Raw genomic sequence first — 20122 nt, forward strand, 5'->3', positions numbered from 1 at the left:
GAGAGACAAATGAATATTAGCCAACTCCAGGAGTAAAGGATAGAAAACCTAAAGGAGAAAAAAATATTCAATGATAAAGTTAAAGGAAACTTGTTTGAGATTAAGGACAACATGAATCTGTGGATTGAGTGAACACTAAATTCAAGGAAAATGGTGATTTAGAATGTAAACAGTCAGACATACACTAATGAAGTTACTGAATGTGAGTGAATACATTGCACCTTTTGGGGTATCCATAAAACAAAGCTAGAATAAATCAGGGACACTGCAGATTTCTCCACAGCAACATTCAAGCCTGGAAGATGTAGAGCAATGTTCTGAGCTCTGAGGAGCAAATGACCTCAAAATGTTACAGTCAGTCTAGCTATTGTCCAGATATTAGAGAAAAAAAACAAACAGGAAGATATTTGAAAACATACAAGAACTCAGAGTACTGCCCCCACAAACATTTAAAAAAAAAATCACCTGATGACAAAATCCAGCCAACCAACAGATGAGTTGAAATAAAAAAATAAATAAATAAATAAGGAATGGGGAAGCTGGTAAAATCCAATTACTACAAAAACAGTTTGATATACAGAGATTTAAATTAAAACAACGGGCAAAAGCATCAGGCAAATGGAAACAAAGTGCAAATAAGCCACTGAAATTAATATCCTGTAGGGCTGAATTTTTAAAAAACACATTGAAATGGCAAAGAGAATCAATTTTCAATGATGAAAGATAAAATTCAAATAAAGAACTAACACATTTATTTATCAAATAATATATGTTCAAGATGTATAAATTAAAAGCCTGAAGGAACCCCAATAAGAAATAGATAATGTGCTCAAATGGTGGAGACTCTGACTTCATCTGCAGTAACACAGATCAAGCGTGCCACCAGCTCCCCACCCACCACCACTGTTAAAATCTAAGGTTTTATAGAGGATTTAAATAACATAATTAAGATAATTGATTGAATAGATATAAATTGAACTTTATACTCTGAAAAGGGAATAGTTCTTCATTTCATGTGGCCATAAAGTTATGAGAAAGACTATGTATTTCATTCCAAGATTTCATCAACAATAAGATATACCAATGATTCATAGTAGCTGTAGGGAAAAAAACTAACAGTTGTCAAATTTCTTTTAATGGAGATTGTGAGGTATGTTACAATTTTAGAATGATTTAAACAAAATACATTCATCAAATTTAAGACTCCATCAGATTGTAAGATCTAATCCTATTTTATGTTCTACTAAGAAAGTAAAATGCTGCCAATTATAACTGTAAGATACCATTAATTGTTGATAAGATGCCCCATTTCAGAGACATTAAAATGTGTCTTAGAATCAATTAGAAGGGCAGTAAAATAAAAGGGTATACTAAATCGAAGGAAAAAGGCATAAGGAAAGAAAACTTTCATAAATCCCCCAAAGTAGAAATCGTGCAGATTATATTTGTTGACCCCAAATAATGAAACCTATGTTAATAAGCACAGAAACTAAAATAACTTAATTCTACAGAACTTTTAAAACTTTCAAACAACTCTTGGGCTAAAGAATGTATCAAACCCAAAAATAGAGTCTATCTGAAGAACAATAACTGAAGAAACGAAAGCAGTAATCAGAGAAAAATCCATACCCGTAAACACTTTCATTTCTAAATAGGAAAGATGAAAACAAATGGATTAAATAATCAATTTAGTAAGTTAAAAAAACAAACAACCAAGGAAAGTTAAAAAAAGGAATTTGTAAAATAAAAACTATGTAAGCAAAAAAAATGACAAAATTCACAAACAAAGAGTAGTTGTTTCTTCAGAAGGGTGACAAAAAACTAGGTAGCCTAAAGAAGAAAAAAGATGAATATAAGAATGGATATAAAAATTACAAATGAGATTAGGATTATCATCATAGGTACAGAGGAATTTGAAAGAACTGGAAGAAAATACTTGGCACGATTCTGTGGATAAAATGGATAATTTTCCAGGAAGATAAAAAATATTAAAAATTACTTAAGAAGAGATTTTTTAAAAATCCAAGTGGACTAATAATAACTAAAGTTGTGTCAATAAGGGCCCATCCAAGAAAACATAACAGCCCTGGGTATTTTAATAGAGAGGTTTTAATATGGGAAATTAATTACCCAGGTTGTGGAAGGCTGAAAGAACAAAAGGGCAAAATTGAGGCAAGACAAAGACAATATCTGTTAAGAAACAGCTACCACTGGTAGGGGTGGGGAAACAAGTTGGAAGAGTTTGACATTACTAAAAAAATCTAGGAGGTCATCATAATTCCTTTTCTAGGAATTTACCCAAAGAAAACAAAATCTCTGATTCAAAAATATATATGTACCCCTATGTTTACTGCCACATTATTTGCCATTGCCGAGATACAGAAGCAACCAAAGTGTCCATCAGTGGATGAATGGATAAAGAAGAGGTAGTATATGTACACAGTGGAATATTACTCAGCCATAAAAAGAAAGAAATCCTGACATTTGCAACAACATGGATGGACCTAGAGGGTATTATGCTCAGTGAAATAAGCCAGGCAGAGAAAGACAAGTACCATATGACTTCACTTATATGTGGAGTATAAAAGCAAAACAAAATGAACAAACAGCAGTGATCTTGTAGACACTGAGAAGTAACTGGTGGTTACCATGGTGAGGTTGGGGTGGGTGGGTGGGTAAAATAAATGAAGGGGATAAAGAGGCACAAAATCTCAATCATAATATAAATTAATCACAGGGATGGAAGTACAGCACAGAGAATATAGTCAATAGTTCTGTAACATCTTCTATATTGACAGTACCTACACTAATTGGGGTGAGCATTTAATAATGTATATAACTGTTGAATCACTATGTTGCATATTTGAAACCAATGTAATATTGTATATCAACTATACTTCAATAAAAAATGATCAACAGCAAAAATAAAATAAAACCTAAGAGGTCAGAGAACAGGCCCCAGGATCTGCTGCTCAGATTTTTAAAGAGGGGTCCTATTCAGCTGCCACTGGTGTCCCAGTGCTCAGAGTAGCAGCTCCACAGCGTGGGATATGGAGTAAATGATGGAGATATGTCTGAGATAGGGTGATTAGAGAGGACCCATCTGAGCTGCGATCTGAAAGACAAGATGAGCCAGCTATGCACACAGCAAGATGGGGATACCAGACACATGCAAGGGAGTTGAAGGTGACAGATTTGAGACATGTTTAGGACTTTGTGACTAACTGGATGCGAAAGATGAAGGAGAGAGAGAGATGTCAAGGATGACGTCCAAGCTTCGGGCTGGTTAGTGGTGGTGCCATTTCATGAGAAAGGTGATACTTAAGGGAAGCAGGTTTGGCAGGCCACGTTTTTGGACACGCTGAGTTTGAGATGCCTGGGAGGAATCAACGTGGAGAAGCAGGGTGGATATATGGATCGGAGGCTAAGAAGAGGGGTCTTGGCTAGAGATGCATATTTTTGAGTCAACCACATATGGGGGGTGATATTTGACGCCATGAATGGATGGATGATACTACCTAAGCAAAAGTATAATGTGAGAACAGGATGTGAGAGTCTTAGGAATTCCAGCATTTAAAGATTAGGTAGAGAAGAATAAACTAGCAGTGGAGACCTAGAAAGGGAGAAAGGAGGACAACATGAAAGCTGAGAAAAGTGCACATTCCAGTGAGGATGAGGCCAACAAATATGAGAGCTGAAAAGTGGACTTGTACCATGGACTAGTGACTAGCAGCATCAGCAAAAGCAAGTTCTGTGGAATGATGGCTCTGCGAGCCAGAGTGGAGTGGGCTGAGGAATGAATAGGATCTGACAGAGATGGTGGACAACTCTGGGGATGGTGGGCTGTGAAGGGCAAGAGAGAGATCGCAGGACTGCTGAGGGGTCAGGGATATTTACTGGTGGTGGATTTTTATAATCACAACCTTTTTGATCCACCACATTCTTAGGAGAACTAGAATTTGCGGCAGTGCTTAAAAATACTATGATCCAAACTCTCACCACCTACGCAGTGAACCTACAGGATGTCTAAGAGGTATCTCGAAATTAATATATTTAAAATGGAATTTTTCATCTTTTCACTCAAACATGCTATGCCATCTGTCTTTCCCGTTCTAGTGTTAGCCCTATCTTTTGGGTCACTTGGATCAAAAACCTTGTCGCCCTTGACTATCTTCTTTTTCTCACACCTAAATGCAATCCAGTAGCAAATTTTACTGGTTCAATTTTTAAAATCTACCTAGAACCCAACCACTTCTCACCATTACCACCTTTGTCTAAGCCACTTTCACTTATTTCCTAGATTGTTTCAGTGGCCTCCTAACTGCTCACCTAGCTGCCACCCTTGTTCCTCCAGAGATTATTCTCAACCCAGAGAATAATATAGAACTCCTTTTATTGTACATCAAATAGTGTCATGCTTTTTCTCAATATACTCCAATGACACCTCTTCTTCCAGGAAAAGCTGAAGTCTTTAGAATAGCTTACAAGTCCCTATGTGATCCGATCCCATTCTCTCTGATCCCATCACCTAACACTCACTCTCTCGCTCTATCTGCTCCTACCACACTGGCCCCTTTGCCCTTCCTTGGATACTCCAAGCATGCTTCTACCTCAAGGCCTTTGCAGTGGTTGTTCCCTCTGCCTGACCTGCTCTTCCTCCAAATATCTGCATGATTAACTTCCTTTGCCCCTTTAATTTGTGATGTTTTTCTAAATGACTCATTCCTCAAATATCATCTTTCACAGCTGTATAGTTTGAGAAACCACGAATATTGAAAATGTTCACATTGCATATGATTAGGAATTTGTAGATATTTTAAGAATACATGCTGACAGAAAGCATAGTTAGAGGCTTGACAAGAAAGGAGGAAAGGAGGGAAGGAGGGAAAGAAGGAAGGAAGGAAGGAAGGCAGGGAGGGAGGGAGGGAGGAGAAAGAAAAACTACATAATGGATCCCCAAAATTTGCAAGTGGAAAAGGTTCAAGGTCCCAAACAATGCTTCACATTATAAAAGATAGATAAGCCACAAAAACATATAGGTATTTACTGTCATTCATATTTCTCACATACAGCATCATGATAAAAACTAATAAAATACACAGTGAAAATGTATCACAGCCAGGTGACATGTTTACTGCCTACCACATGCCTGAGGTTGTATAAGATGCAAATCTCATCTTTAATCCTTCCATTAACTCCGCAGGGTGAGAAACTGAGGCTCACAGAGGGTGTGTATCTTCTCTGAGCTCACAAGCTAGGAAATGGAAAAGAGGTGATTTACACCTGGCAGGGGTTGGGGTTGGAGGGTGGGAGGTGGGGGTGGGAGGCTATGAAGATGAGTCTCACTCCAGAAACTATGCTGTTCTCATTACACTATGTGGTCTTGACATTGCTTCTATGCAGAAATTGGTTGAGAGTTGTATTCTCGAAGGAAGGTGAATTAATACCTCATGCTTGAACAATGAAAAACAGAATTTTGAATAAACATGACACAGGTAGTAATAATTCAAGCACACTCTATTTTCTAGTCATGGAGGAATTACACAAACGCTACAGAAAAATGTGAAGTACTTGAACCAATTGGTTGTACGTACAAAAGGCATGGTCCTTACAGTAGGTCAAGAGCAACATTTATAAAAGCAGCTGACCTGGCCATTCTTAATGGCGTGTAGTTTGTTTCAACCTGGATCTAGGGAAGCTGAATGAGCTGTCTGAAACTAAATGAAAAAAAAAATAGAATGGAATGAACAAAATACTAAACCCACAACTAGAATTTCTTAATTTATTATCGCTTAGACTCCCAAGCATCTTCAATTTGGAATACTCTCGATTCTGAATCCAAAGCCCAATGAGTCAGATAATCTCCTTCTAGTGAAGGAGACTAAATGAGAGAGAGATGTTTTAATACTTAGCCATGTTGTTCATTTTTTCTCTAACAGACTTTTTGTTGAGTAAATCAAGGTTGTTCTTTCCCAAACTCAAATCTAATTACTATGTGAATCACCTCACCATTCCCACTTATGTTTGCTAATAGTTTAATTCAAGATTGGAATGATATTTGAGTCCCTCCGATAGAAACGAAGGAAGTCGTTTCTGTAGACACTGTGTAGTCCAAAATAAACATTAAAGACAAACATCGCTGACTGAACTCTCCCCGCCACTAACAGATGCTTTATACTTCTGGCCAAGGTAATCACCCACTTTGCACAAAATGAAATTACACAAGACACTCTGTGTCTTAAAGACAGAAAACATATGTTTCCTCATTTAATATTTTTCCAGGAACAAAACGATAATTGTAAAAAAGTTCAAAGTGTTTATTAATGGTGTACACATGAATTTATTTCGGAATTTCTACTAACTGTGAAGTCATTTAGGAAAAAAGGAGATTGGCCATGTGCCCCAGTCCAATCTTTGCAGGCCAATCTGGCAAGGATAATCTTTGCACAGTAGCATGGTAGGCTGTATATATATATATAAGTAATACATCCCTCTGGCCAGGTTCAGGGTATAAATGAGTGCATACAAGACTCTTAGAATGCCACTAACACACATTTTTCTATTTTTAGGACTAAAGTAGTGAAGACTTCACAGAAAGAATAGTAGGTAATCAGGTTTCCAGATATTTTGAATCACCTGCAAGAGATGAATAATAGAGGTAGATACCCATTCATAAATGTGCTATGCAAATGTACTTTTAGAAACAGTACTTAGGAGGTTTATAGAGAAATACTGCTTTAATAGAATTGTCTCCAAGAATATCATCTCTCCAAGACCAAGGATTGGAAATTCCCAACACCCAACTTCTTAAACTGCAGTTGACAGGGGCAGAAGGCAAGAACACTGGGTTCTGACATAGGAGTCCAAAGTTCAGAGTGCTTACTGCTTTTTTACACCCATTTAATATTTGGGTTTACAAACACTTGAAACAAAACAATACTGAGAGCATTTCATTCCAAACTGGATCACCAGATCAGACTGTTGACTCTTGTTCAGAGAATTTTATATTATTGGAATTTGAGAAAATTTATTCAAGTATAACATATATGAAGAAAAACTTTCAAATATAGCTATCAGCTTAACAAATTTTCACAAATTGAACACACCTGTATAATTAGCACCAAGCTCTCAAATGAAGAAATAGAACATTATTATACATGCTACTTTAAATAGAATGTTCAGATCAATTTTACTTAAATTTTGAGCAGTAACTGAAGTGATACTCAAGGAAATACTGAACTTTAAAAAAGTGATTCTTTATTACAGAATATACTATTTCCTAAGTGATTCCTCTAAGTAAAAAAAACTGTTTTGAAAATCATTAAGATGTTGGTGTCTTCATTTCTTAAATGGCACAGTTTGGTTTTAGACTTCACGGATTGGCCCACTACAATGAAAATTGATTAGCTCTGTTACTCTTTATTCCCCCATCTTCCAATTTTGTTGCTTGCATCATTTTTACATTTTCAGTGTTGAAAATACTCAGTTCTGCAGCCATAGTTCCCACACTGATTAATCTTATTGCTATATTGAAATGGATTCAAGCTTACCATGAATGCCTTCATTGGGGTTCTTCCATTCCTGAGTCCTTTATTTTAATTCAGTTTTTTGTTAGCAGAATTGTGTCACTGGGTAATTTTTTTTCCAAGAAAGGCTCTCAGTTCAGGTTTGAGAATGTCTATTATTTTTCACTTGAGCAATGTAATATTCTTGACTCACATGTTCTTTCTTACTGTTCCACTGTATCCTGTCATTGAATATTTCTGTAAAGCTGTCTTGATTCTACTCTCTCCTGCAAAAGCCATCTTTCTGGTGACTTCTTTTCCTGCTCAGGTACCTGAAAATTTTGTCTTCTTCACTGAAGTTGAAAAATATGACTAGTTGTTTTTCCATGCCAACTTCTCTGAATATTTTACCTGGTATACAGTATGCCTATTAAATCTGCAGATGAACACATTTTATCAAGGAAAATTTTCTGTATTGTGTCTGAATTTTTTCTTTTTCACTTGTTGAGATCTCTGCTTCAGTGACATCAATGACGTTTATGTTGTGTTGTCTTTGTCTTCTGTATCTAACCTGTGCTATTTTCTTTAACTCTTTGTGTCTTTTCTCTGTGACTATTTGAACCCTTCACTCTATGCCAATAATTTTACTTTCTGTCATGCCTGTTTTGTTTCTAGTTCATTTATCAACTTTCTGGTGGTTTGTTTGTTTGATTGGTTTTTGTTGTTGCTCTGCAATTTCCTTGTTTAAAGCATCCGAATAGTTTATTATTTTTCCTGTTCTTACTAAGTTCTTCTATCTCTCTGGAAGGACTTGTGGATTGTGTTTCCTTCCAGACTTACATATTCTGTGTACTACCTTTTCTTTTCTTTTTTTTTTGCCTTGGGTTTGCCATACTATTCTTTTCGTCTTGCTCATGATTATGAGATAGCCTACGTGCTCTGTCCAGACTTAATATGATGTAGGTGAATTCTCAAACCCAGTGCACCTTGTCTAGGTCCAATTCCCTTTATTATTAGGGTTAAAGAGTAAACTTATGGTGAGGAACTACTGAACCTTCATATTAAATAATATTGTTATTTTTGACATTGTAAGCTTCAATAAAATGGGTTGTGTATATATACATATATGTGTAATATACAAATTATATATATTAATAAAGTGATATATATATATGTATATATATATATAAAACTCAGGTTAGGATTAGAACATATGAAATACTGACAGTTTTATCTTTTCTCCTATGTTAATTTAGTATTATAATTTGTAGATGTTGAATCTAATTTCAGAACTTAAACTAACCAAGCTGACATACTTAAACAGGTTAGGGTAAAGGAAAAATACTCATCATTCCTTCTATGCTCTGGAGGCAAACGTTCTATCCCTGAGCTGTATCCCCTTGCTTGTTCCTTCTAAGTTGTTGTGGAAGAAGGTCCTAGATTTCTAAGAGATCCAGTAATAATCAAGTTGAGAAACTCCTATGTGGGAGGTAGGTGAACCTACAATGAGTCCTGCACTTTTCTTATCTACCATACTCAAATTCAATGCATCATTTTCTATATAGTTGAGAGTCCCCAAAGATGTAGAAATGTTGAAAACATAACAAAAGGTAGTCTTTAGTATTCTCAACTTTTCCTGTGCTCCCCTGCTCCTGGATTCAAGGCTAAAGAGGCTTTCTGAAAATGAGATTATGACAAAATGCTAACGCAACATAATTCAGACGTGCCAGAATCTGAAAGCTTAATGTTTGAGGCCAGTAGACTCAAGAGTGCCATGAGAGCTTTCCTTGGTTTTAGCATTTTCCTGTCTACTCCTAACTCAATCTTCATGAGGGTGTTTCCTATAATGACAATTACAATAAAATTACTACCTCCCCCAATTTTAACTCAGAATATTATGATACTATTTTTGCATTTTGGTACCATGTGATAGTGGTTCCTCTGGCAGATGACAAAAATGGCCTGCTTCCTGAGTCCATAAAAGGAAAACTGGCCATTAGCTTGGGGAAATTTAGCAAGGCATTGAGCAAGGTCTATCATAACATTCTGTGGTTAAGAAAAGAAATGTAGGCTACATGACTGTACAATGAACATGATTCATAGCTGGGTGAAACAACATACGCCAAAAGGTGCTAATTAATGGACTGATTATCAAGCTGAACGAGCTCTCCAAATGTTGTACAGCATCTGCCCTTTGCCCAGTGTTGCCTTTTACCTATTATCAGTAACTTGAATATATAGAATAGTTATCAGATGTATGGGTAAGATTCAAATACATTAGAGCACAGAATTAGGAACTAAAATATTGAAAGAGGCTGGAGTAATGGGCCAAATCTAATGAAATAAAGTTTAAGTAAGATAAATATAAATATCCATACTTTGGTCCGAAAAATCTGCCCTGTTCAAGAATGGGACACACAAATTTTTGTTACCTAGCAGAATATAGATGTAGCTGTTAAAAGAAGTCCATTAAATGTTAGCATTGAAACAAGTAGATATTTGTTGGTCAGTAGAAGGAACATTGGTTCTGGCATCAGAAAACTTGGTCAATTCCTAATTTTGCTATTTAAGCCACTTAAACTCTCTGATCCTTACTTTCTTCTCAGGGTTGTTGTGAAGTTAAAAGTGAGTTAACATGTCTAAGTTCCAAGCACTTGTGTGCAATAAACAGGACCTAGAAAAGTTATATTTATAATAAAATGGGTGGTCATGCCACTCTATTTTGTCCTAGAAAAGGTGGTGGTGCTTGAAATGGATTCCAGGTGCCACACTTAAGAAAAAGCTGGAGGTACTTCCAAAGACAGTGACCAGGATGGATAAGCATCTCAAAAGAGAACATAAACTGCTGTAGGAACTGGGGTTAACCAGAATAGTGGATTTGAGGGAGACCCTGCCTACCTTCAAATATCTGATGGTGTGTTGCAGGGCCTTTGGAGGACTCCAAGGAGGGAGAACTAATACAAATTACAAGAATGTGGGTCAGGGTGACCACTTGGTGGGGATGTTGTGAGTGATTTCAGTACAAGTGGATGACTGGACACATGGCTTTTAACAAGACAGTCTGATTGTCATATTTCTAGGACACTTTTCATGAAGTGGTTCCTTCTGAATTCTGCCTCAGAGTAATCCAGAATCCGCTATCTTGGGTTGGATTGGTTTCTAGCCTGCCAATTATCCCTTTGGCAGATCACCTTACTTTAGAGGTTGTAAGAACCTCTTATTTCTGCAATCTTCTTTCTTTGACCAGTTCACTCTTGCTCTACACTTTGTTTATGAATTTCTGGTCATTTAAAATGCCACCTTTTCCAAAACTATCCAAAAGACATAGCAGAAGTGGTAACTGGTGGAAACTTTTTGGGAGATGAGCCAGGAAAGCATGATTTCCTGGTTGCTCAAGAAGGTAGAGTGGGAATTAAGAACCAGAATTTAATTCCAGAGTTGGAGCTGTGGACCAAGAACAGGGGTGGATGCTAGACCTCAGACAAGGCTTTCATTGAGAGTTTAGCATATTGGAGAGAAGCAGAGACCAGGAGCCCCTAGCCTTGAGTCTAACAAATACTCAAAAGGTGTTTGCTTAACGCAAGACTTTGTTCTCAGGCAAAATGAAGCCCGGGCAGGTTACTAAGCATCTCCAGCCAGTTTCAGATCACGACTGGGAAAGTGCCTGGGGCAACCAGAGAGGCTGCCCACCTCTGACCCGGTCCTGGGCCCGCCCGCATCCTCTCCCAAGTGACCTCAGGGAACCATTTTTTTTTCAGCCGCGTGTTGGGGGTGGCGGTGTGGCGGGATAGACAGCGCCCGGTTGCCAGGGACGCTGCCGCCAGTACAGCGCTCTGGGGCGAAAGAGGACGCTGGCGGGGGCTGGAGGGGGAAAGGGGCCGTGGCTCCTGACTGGCTGGGCACGAAGGCTTATTTGCATAACATTCTCAGACGGTATCTGATTGGCCGAAGGCTGAGGGGCGGTGGTGGGGTGATTCTAAGGGCCTAGAGCTCTGGCCCGCGGACCTTTTCATTCCGGAGTTACCTCAGGGGGGGTGAGTTGTTGCGCAGGCCCGGGAGTACAGAAGAGGCCCGGTTTGGGAAGTTTTGCAGGCAGGTGCATGAGCCATCCTTCTGTTGTAGTATTTAAGAAATGTGAAGGAACAGGGGCCGGAGTCAAACGGGGACGGAGAGTGACCTGAAGACTAGAGGAAGGAAGAAAACAGATCAGGGGAGGGTTGGAGGCTAAAGAGAAGGCGTTAGGGGCCTTTTCGCAAGGTGGGCTTTTTTGCTGGGATCCCTTTGGCAGATCACTTGGATTTCCGTGTTTTGCGAGTTATTATTACACTTTGTTGGAGCTGAAACTGGAAAGTAAAGAAAAAAGTGGCAGGGTTCCAGCATTTAACGAATACCGACTTTTCATTCAGAGGCATACGTACTTAAATTATCAAGAGGGTCTGTAATGGGGTACAAAGTATGTTTTAATTAATGAGAGGATCAGTTACTGGAAACTGGATGTCCGTTTCTCCGGAGTTTTCCTATTGCAGTGCCTTTTGTATTTCATTGAAGGTACGGGTTTAAAATAAGCCTGGACTATTTTGTACTCTCCTGCTGCCTAAGAACTTGGAGGAAGGGTCTGTAGCTCATTATCTCCACTTCCACATTCTTAAGGTTTCTGGCTCATCACATAAACACCTCTAGATGAGGTCCCATGCTAAGTACAATGAATCTTTGTAAAGTACTTTACAATTTACATAATTTTTATATCTACTATGTTATTTAACCTTAACCAAAATTTGGGAGAAGCTCCATTTTATTGATAAGGAAACTGGCAGTTTCTGAATGACCATGTAGGCAAAGAGGGAGAGTGAGATTATTTTAATGCTTCAAATTTATATGCTTTTTGGTTCTACATTTTTCTTTCCATTGATCCTCCCAAAGACTCATAGGTAGGTTGAGCAGTTAACGTTATGCCAGTTTTATAGATATGAAAACATAGGCTATGACCTGGCAAAGTTCCTAAGCCCCAGGAAGGGTTTGGGGGAGAAGTCCCCAGACTGAGCTCTGTCTCCAGGGGTCACTGACTTGCGTCCTGTTGCCAACAGGTCAGTCCTTGTTGCACCAAGTCAGATTTTCATTGAAAAGAATTTGTTAGACGGTTTGCTTTGGAAAAAATTTAAATACAGAACAATAAGGTGAAAGAGGGAAAGAAACACCCTTATTAGGTGTTTCTCTCTTCTTTGGCACTTTTTGTTTCGTGAGGAAACACTGTATTGAAAGCACCCCTGAAAGGTTTTAGGGAAAAGTGATTTAAAATTAGAAACTTGAGTCTTGTTGAATTATTTGTAGGACTGCTGGAGAAGACTGGAGGATGAAAGACATGGCAAGGGAAGTGATAAGACAGGGACTGTGGATGTAGTCAGAGTAGAGTGAGGGCCTCCGGAGCGGGCAGGGCGGGATATTTGCAATCGGAGCAATGTAACTACATGCAAGGAAACCCCCCTACTAAAACTCTATGTTAAACATTAAGCTCTAGGATCATTCTTCAGTGAGATCAGTTAATGTTCCCCAGATAAAGAAGAGTAGCAATGTTTTATTATGCTAACCATTTATAATCATGTGTAAGATTCACTTTAGCATACTAAAAGACCCAGGCCTATTTGCTGTCTTTTCTCCTTCAGATCTGATGAAGTGATTTTGCAAACTGGGCAACTAATTTAGCAAGTAAGCCCAGGCATAAACAACACAGTAAAAGGCAAGAAGGATTCCACCTTAAAGATAAGATTGCATTTTAATACCCAAGAAGTTAAGACGTTAGAAATTCTTAACTTACTCTTTAGCAAACAATACCTCAGCCCACCTTGGGGGCTGAGCAGGTGGCCTTGTTTCATATACTCCCAGACCAAGATGCTGGTATCTCAAGAGAGAACTCATCAGAGGAAGTTGCTTGTGTTAAGTTAATTCTAAATATTCAGGGACCACTTAACAAGTCCACGCCCCCAAGTTTTTTTCATGTTCTCGAAAAATCCTCAGCTGCCTATAAAACCCCCTAGATAACACACCACTATGGGCTCTTGTCCCCTCGTTTCACTTAATCTCTTAAATAAAAGCCTGTAACTTGCTCTCCTACCTTGACTGTGAAGCTCGTTCCTCGGCTTTGTGAACAAGAACCCCGGCATCAGTGAGATGGTAAAACAAAATCATAAATGGAAATGGGCTCTGATTTGGGATCCTGAAGTGAAACTTAAGGTGCAAGCCTCTTTTAAAAGTTAAATCCAGAGATTTGGTACATAGCTTATACCCTGTTAAATGACTTGTGTTCTAAGAACTATCTTTGGAAAGGTACATTTAAAATCCCCCCTCAAAAATTTATTGGGATACCTCCTCACTTTTCTGTTAAATGATGAAAGACACCAACACTTAGCCTAACTACTGTCTCCTCTTGGCCCTTTGGCAGCCGTAAGGCTACACAGCGTGAGGTTTCCAGCATCTCTGAGTATCAGGACTTGGGTAAAAGTCAGGAATTTGGCTACTTCAACCTATTGCCACATTTGATGTCTTGAGAAAATGTGCCGATCCGATGGTGAGTCGCTCTTCATCTCTGGCAGTGGTTGTTAACAGGAAAGATTGGGTAACACCTCGCCACAAGGGAGGCAAAATCCTCCGAAGTTCCCTCCCCCAGCAGCTGGCCCACGCAAGGGCCACCGCGCCGAGCACCACGCCTCCACGTGCACCCGGCATGCCCAGCCACCCTTCTTACATAAGAGTCCCGGGATGGACTGGCGGCTGCTGCGGGCCCCTCTTCCCCAACAGCTAATAATAAACCAGGACTGTAGTTTCTGGGCCGCGGCCACTATAGAATCGGGTTGGGGTGGAGGGCTCACTTTGCAACCAGGGACGTGTGCAAAACCCACCCCCAGCCCCCCCCACGTACACCGGCCAGCCCGCCCTTTGCCCAGTCCGAATGCCAGCGCCTTCTACACCCGCACAGTGCCGGCACTCCCCTAGCTGGCCTGCTTGGCGCTCGTGGCTGGGGGGGCGCGGCTGCTCCAACCCTCCCCTGCCCTGCCCTACCCCAGCGCCCTCCCTCCGCCCGGGTATCAGGCGAGAGGCGGAGCTGTCCCGGCGCGCCCCGCCCCCGCTGAAGTGGCCAAGAGAGTGTTACTCGCGGTCATCCAGGCTGGGGCCTTTTATCTCGGCGCTGCCGGGGAGGCGGGAGGAGGAGACACCAGGGGTGGCTCTGAGCGCTGGCGACACCTTTCCGGGGCTCTATAAATTGAGCACCTGGGATGGGTACGGGGCCGACACCACCTCCGCCACCCGCAGTTGCAGTCCGGCCGCTGACCGCTGCAGTGCTCGCAGGCAGCAGGCGCCAGCAGCGGGAACGCTGAACACTATCCCGCAGCAGGGCATCTCCAGGCGCGAGAGGAGGTGGGTGCCCCCGCCCCACCTCGGCCCAGGTCGGCGTGGGGACTTGGACTCAGGCATTTCGGAGGGAGACGGGAGTGGGGAGCATCCCTTCCTTCTCTTGGCGGGCGAGGAGGTGGGGCCGCCCGGCTGCGGGAAGCCGCCCGGGCGCCGTCCCAGGCGAGCAGTAATCAGGGAGGGAGGTGTGCGCAGGCGGGGGCGCCAGATCCCCCTGGCCAGGTGAATAATCTCTTTCGTTCCCGTCTTCCAGCCAGGCCGGGGTACGGTCTAAGGACCACGCGCAGCCAATCGTGAGCTTCCGGGCGCCAAAGCCGGAGAAGCCGCGCATCCCAGGGCCGAGCTGAGAGCGAGACGAGAGTGGAACAGGGCGGAGGAGGAGCCGGGAATCCCGCCGCCCCGACTCTAGCTAGGCCCCCAGCGCGGGCCTAAGAGAGCGCGTGCAGGCGGCAGCCCCTCGCCCCAGCTGGCTATCCCGTGCCCCTGCGTTCCAGTACTTCAGCGCCCGCGCAGCCACCATGATGCAAATCTGCGACACCTACAACCAGAAGCACTCGCTCTTTAACGCCATGAACCGCTTCATAGGCGCGGTGAACAACATGGACCAGACAGTGATGGTGCCGAGCCTGCTGCGCGACGTTCCCTTGGCCGAGCCCGGGCTGGACAACGACGTCGGCGTGGAGGAGGTAGGCAGCAGTGGCGGCTGCCTGGAGGAGCGCACACCTCCGGCCCCTGGCTCAGGCAGCGCCAACGGCAGTTTTTTCGCGCCCTCCCGGGACATGTACAGCCACTACGTGCTGCTCAAGTCCATCCGCAACGACATCGAGTGGGGGGTCCTGCACCAGCCACCTCCGCCTGCAGGGAGCGAGGAGGGCAGCACCTGGAAGTCCAAGGACATCCTGGTGGACCTGAGCCACCTGGAAGGCGCGGACGCCGGCGAGGAGGACCTGGAACAGCAGTTTCACTACCACCTGCGCGGGCTGCACACTGTGCTCTCCAAACTTACGCGCAAAGCCAACATCCTCACTAACAGATATAAGCAGGAGATTGGCTTCAGCAACTGGGGCCACTGAGACGGGACCCCCGCGGCTGCCCAGCACCCTTCCCGGCCCCATCTCTCACCCTCTCTCTTTCCTCAAAGCTATTTTCTTTCTGACTGTAGGGCGTGGTGGGTGGACTGCAAAGTTGGGGGGCTGCGTAAGTGCTGGAGGCGCGGCGAGGCTGCGTGAGGAGGTGGAGAGGCCTCTTTTGGGGAGAGGAAAGTGGTGGTAGGAGAGAGGGGGCGCCTCAAGGACCTCCCTCTCTCCCGCAGTGGGGGGGCCAGTGTTCTATGCTTGTAGGATGGGACTGGGCTGACGCCCCGCATTCATCCTGTGCCTTTCCAGGAGTTTCTTTTCTATCTTTTTCTGGAGGAGAAGGGCCGAGAAGGGGCCATGCCAGGGCGCGGCGCGGAGTTGCCACACTTGGGAGCGCCGCCCGGAGCTGGGCGCTGGGAAGGCGGGGCGCGCAGCCTCCCGCCGCCCTGCGGTTGGGCTGGTGGAGGCCGCAGCGTTGCTAGGATTGCATCAGTTTTCCTGTTTGCACTATTTCTTTTTGTAACAGTGGCCCTGTCTTAAGTATTAGAGCTCCGAAACTTCGGCGATTCCATTGTGATAAGCGCACAAACGTTACTGTCTGTCGGTAACCGGTACTACTTTATTAATGATTTTCTGTTACACTGTATAGTTGTCCTGTGGCACCCCTACCCTATCCCTTTCACGCCACTCCCGCCCCCACCCCAGTGTGTGTAAGCTGGCACTATGCCCGCTTGTACCAAGCTTGCCACCCAGCCAGTGAAAATAATAATGTTATTATGAGAAAGTGGACTTATCCGAAACGGAACCAACTGACATTCTATCCGTGTTGTACATAGAATAATGAAGGGTTCCACTGTTGTTATATGTCTTAAATTTATTTAAAACTTTTTTAATCCAGATGTAGACTATATTCTAAAAAATAAAAAAAAGCAAATGTGTTAACAAAACTAGACAAAAGTTTGTTTTGTAATCCGCCAGTGAGTGGCTTAGTAGTTTAATAAATATAAGCTTAATTAACTTTTTTTTAGCAAAAGTAAATTTTATTTTCTCTTTGGTATTTCAAAGTGGTGGATAATCTCTGTAAGCAGTTTTGTTTGGCAAGTAGCTACCAACAAAATTTACTTTCAAGCCTTTTATTTCGATTTCACTACCAAGGTAAGCCCGTGCACCTCAACAAAAAGTTGGTAAGTAGCCAAAGTAGTTGGGAAGATACATATATTGTATTTTTCAACCAACCTGACCAGTTAATTGGAGTGCTTAATTAACATCTTGAACTTTTTAAGAAGCTCAAGCACCAACTGAGGTGTTCTGAGGCGAATAAACTTACCCTAAAGGCAGTAATTTCACTTGCCTACTGAGAAGTGAAGAATTGGAAACACCAGCTAATACTAGTTCACACACCTGACAGGTCTTTATTTACAAAGCTTTTTAGGTTAATCTTAGGAAATGCTTAAATGTGTTAGAACATGTGCTGTGACCTCTTCCACTAGTTCCCGGTGAAGTGCTAAACTTTGTTAATGTCTCCAGCAGTCCTTTAAATTTTTCAGTGAGCCAGTCTGTCACCGTGGACAGCAAATCTGAGCAAGGCTGCAGTGGGGCTCTTGGGACCACTTCTTAGATGTCACTATGAGGCTTTTTTTCCTGGGATGGTGGGACAGGTGAAACACATCACTCTGCATTTTATTTCATTATTTGTTTAGGGGGAATAAATGTTAGATGAACTTCAGTTTTCAATCTTGAAGTCATAAGACATCCTTAGGCCCATAGAGCTTGAATTCAAAATACATATAACTTGGCAGTTAAAAGCAACAAGTGTTTTCGTGGTGTGAGCAGCTCAAGTCTATTATCGGCTTTTAGCAGCAGTGAAAAAATGAGGAAGTGTCAAGATGGGTGCCTGCTGTTACCAAAGTTAATTATTACTATATAAAGATAAGCCAGGCAGCACCAAAAGTGAGGTTTATGGCTTTTTGTTCTGTATCCCCTTTAAAATACCAAAGTGAAGCAAAAAGATACAATGTTCTGGTGGTATATAGGACACAGAAAAGTAGACAGTGAGAGAACTAAACTAAAAAATTATAGAAGCCACATGGTAGAAACCAAGACTTCGGAGGCAGAAAGTTGTGTGTTCAAATCTCGTTACTACTAATAGGAATATTTAACCATTCAAGCTTGTTGCCACATTTGAAATTAGGCATAGTAATAACCATAATGCTTCATAGAGTTGCTGTGAGAATTAAATGAGATGATTTGTAGAATGTCTGACGCTTCAAAGTTCCTTTACGCACTACTGAATGGCCACATGGGTTTCTCTTGCCCCTTGGAAATGTTGAGTCATGTCTCCATTTACCCCCTTGCCCAGGAATACATGAAGCATAGGACAGTATGTTAACTTTAAGGAAAAGCATAATTTCAATTGCATACATGATACAAGTAAAAATTTCCTTTCTCAAAATTTCAAGGGAGAACCTGAATTAAAACCCAAAAGTAGTAGCTTGGGCAAATAATAGCAAGAATTTTATGAGATGGTAACAACTAGTTTTTTTATAATGTTCTAGTGGTATATAGGACACAGAAAAGTAGACCGTGATAGAATGATAGAACTAAACTGTAAATAAAGAGTTACTGACTTTAACTTTATTTTTGAAAAGATTACTTCATGTAATTGTTTCTTTTTATCTATAAATAGTGATTCTGACCTAGGAGTAATGATCACTGTTAAAAAGATTGGATTTTTTTATGAACCTGTAAGGTTTACCAGGCCCAATATGGACTCTTCCACTGAGAGCAACTATTATTTTATTTGAGATCAGTTCATGAAACAAAACAAGGTCAGATCCCCCAAAAGATTCACCTGTTAAAACTTATCAAGCTCTTCAGTTTTGCTTAACTTCTGGGCAAAAGGGATAAGGGACTTTATATTTTCAGAAAGTTTTTCCTGAGGAAACTGAAAGTGCTTTATAGATTTTAAAGGTTGCAAACATTGTATGGCATCTCCTTCAAAATGCTCTTGGTTGTCTCAAAGAGATCATGGTTGCCTGACAATGGCCATCTCTGAGGTAGTTTGTGACTAAATAGAAAGCATAGATAGGTGACCTGGGCAGAAAGGAACAGCTTAGGTTGGAAGTGATGACCTTCCAGATATCTACATTTGATAAGAATTTTCTGCATCAAAACCTTACACCAAAATCCCTGAGAAGGCTCCTTTCATCTCTAAAAACCACTTTTTGCTTTGCTCACACAGGGCTTTTCATGCTTTATGTTTACACAGGGTTCCTTAGTGGTCTGGCCTAATTTACTCTCTCTGAAACTGAACTCAGTGGTTAGAGAGCTGCTAGGAATATTACTTTTGGATCAACTTGAAAACTAGTCCACTGTTAACAATTAATTTAAAAGAGGAAATTAATTGTCATTAGCATATGCCTCATCATTTCCCCTTATTTTTAGTTACTGAACAAAAACCCTTTGGGGAAGAGTGTCTCCTCTACTACTACCTTACCCCAACCCCTACCTTCTTCCCTTATGCTGTCTGTGGGTCTCAGATGTTTGCAAATTGGACACGGTTCCAGTGGATTGAGGGCTTAGACCTTATGTACATTCTTTAAAAAGGTAATTATCTTTTTTATGGGAATATAATCCATTTATACCAATCATTACATCCTTGTGTGATTTATTTTGAAGAGTTTTGAATAATGACAGAAGGAAAACTTTCTTTAAATTCTTTAGAATTTGGGGAGCAATTTTTAGCCCTAGCAAATAAAAAATTCTGGACCAAAAGCTTATGAAAACTTTTAACATGTGCACTATTGGCTTGACCTCTTAAAAGTATTCATCTTTTTAAAATTTCAAACTTTATGCAGTTGCTTTTTTAAAAAAAACTTCACATAGTTTCTGACCAAGGCTAAATTTAACAAGATAATTTAAACTTAAAATTATGTATTTGTTCTTTTAAGGCCATGTCCAATAAAAAAAAATAATTCAGAGAAATTTAAAGGTTGGTCTTGAGTCACTCTAAACACTTCGTTAGGCCTCCAGTTAGCTCATTTGGAACTGTGTAGAACTTTCGGGTAGGTGGTGGACATGATAGTCTACTACCAATAACATTTTCTGAATCTGGAAGCCAGTACTGTCTTTTGCCTC

At 41.2% G+C, this 20122-nt stretch overlaps 1 protein-coding gene across 5 annotated transcripts; it reads left to right on the forward strand.

The window, feature by feature from the left end:
* The first annotated feature begins 14433 nt into the window (after window positions 1-14433).
* On the forward strand, window positions 14434-17003 carry MID1IP1 (MID1 interacting protein 1). Of its 5 annotated transcripts, none has more exons than XM_073227352.1 (2): window positions 14434-14915; window positions 15163-15429. In XM_073227352.1, exons 1-2 carry the CDS (start codon window positions 14449-14451, stop codon window positions 15254-15256), a joined length of 561 nt encoding a protein of 186 aa, XP_073083453.1. In that variant the 5' UTR covers window positions 14434-14448; the 3' UTR covers window positions 15257-15429. The 5 variants fall into 5 exon arrangements, with proteins under 5 accessions (XP_073083453.1, XP_017536492.1, XP_017536494.1 ...); XM_017681003.3 differs by having other exon boundaries at window positions 14663-14944; window positions 15163-17003; XM_017681005.3 differs by having other exon boundaries at window positions 14663-14944; window positions 15167-17003.
* Window positions 17004-20122: the final 3119 nt, after the last annotated feature.

This window comes from Manis javanica, chromosome X, assembly GCF_040802235.1.
Source record: "Manis javanica isolate MJ-LG chromosome X, MJ_LKY, whole genome shotgun sequence".
Classification (NCBI taxonomy): domain Eukaryota; kingdom Metazoa; phylum Chordata; class Mammalia; order Pholidota; family Manidae; genus Manis; species Manis javanica.

What these genes read in the sequence shown, in the direction of transcription:
- MID1IP1 (XM_073227352.1), top strand. Translation starts at nt 14,449, where the DNA reads ATGCCAGCGCCTTCTACACCCGCACAGTGCCGGCACTCCCCTAGCTGG. An exon ending in ATCTCCAGGCGCGAGAGGAG is followed by an intron (nt 14,916 to 15,162) that starts GTGGGTGCCCCC and finishes CCCGTCTTCCAG; the next exon opens with CCAGGCCGGGGTACGGTCTA.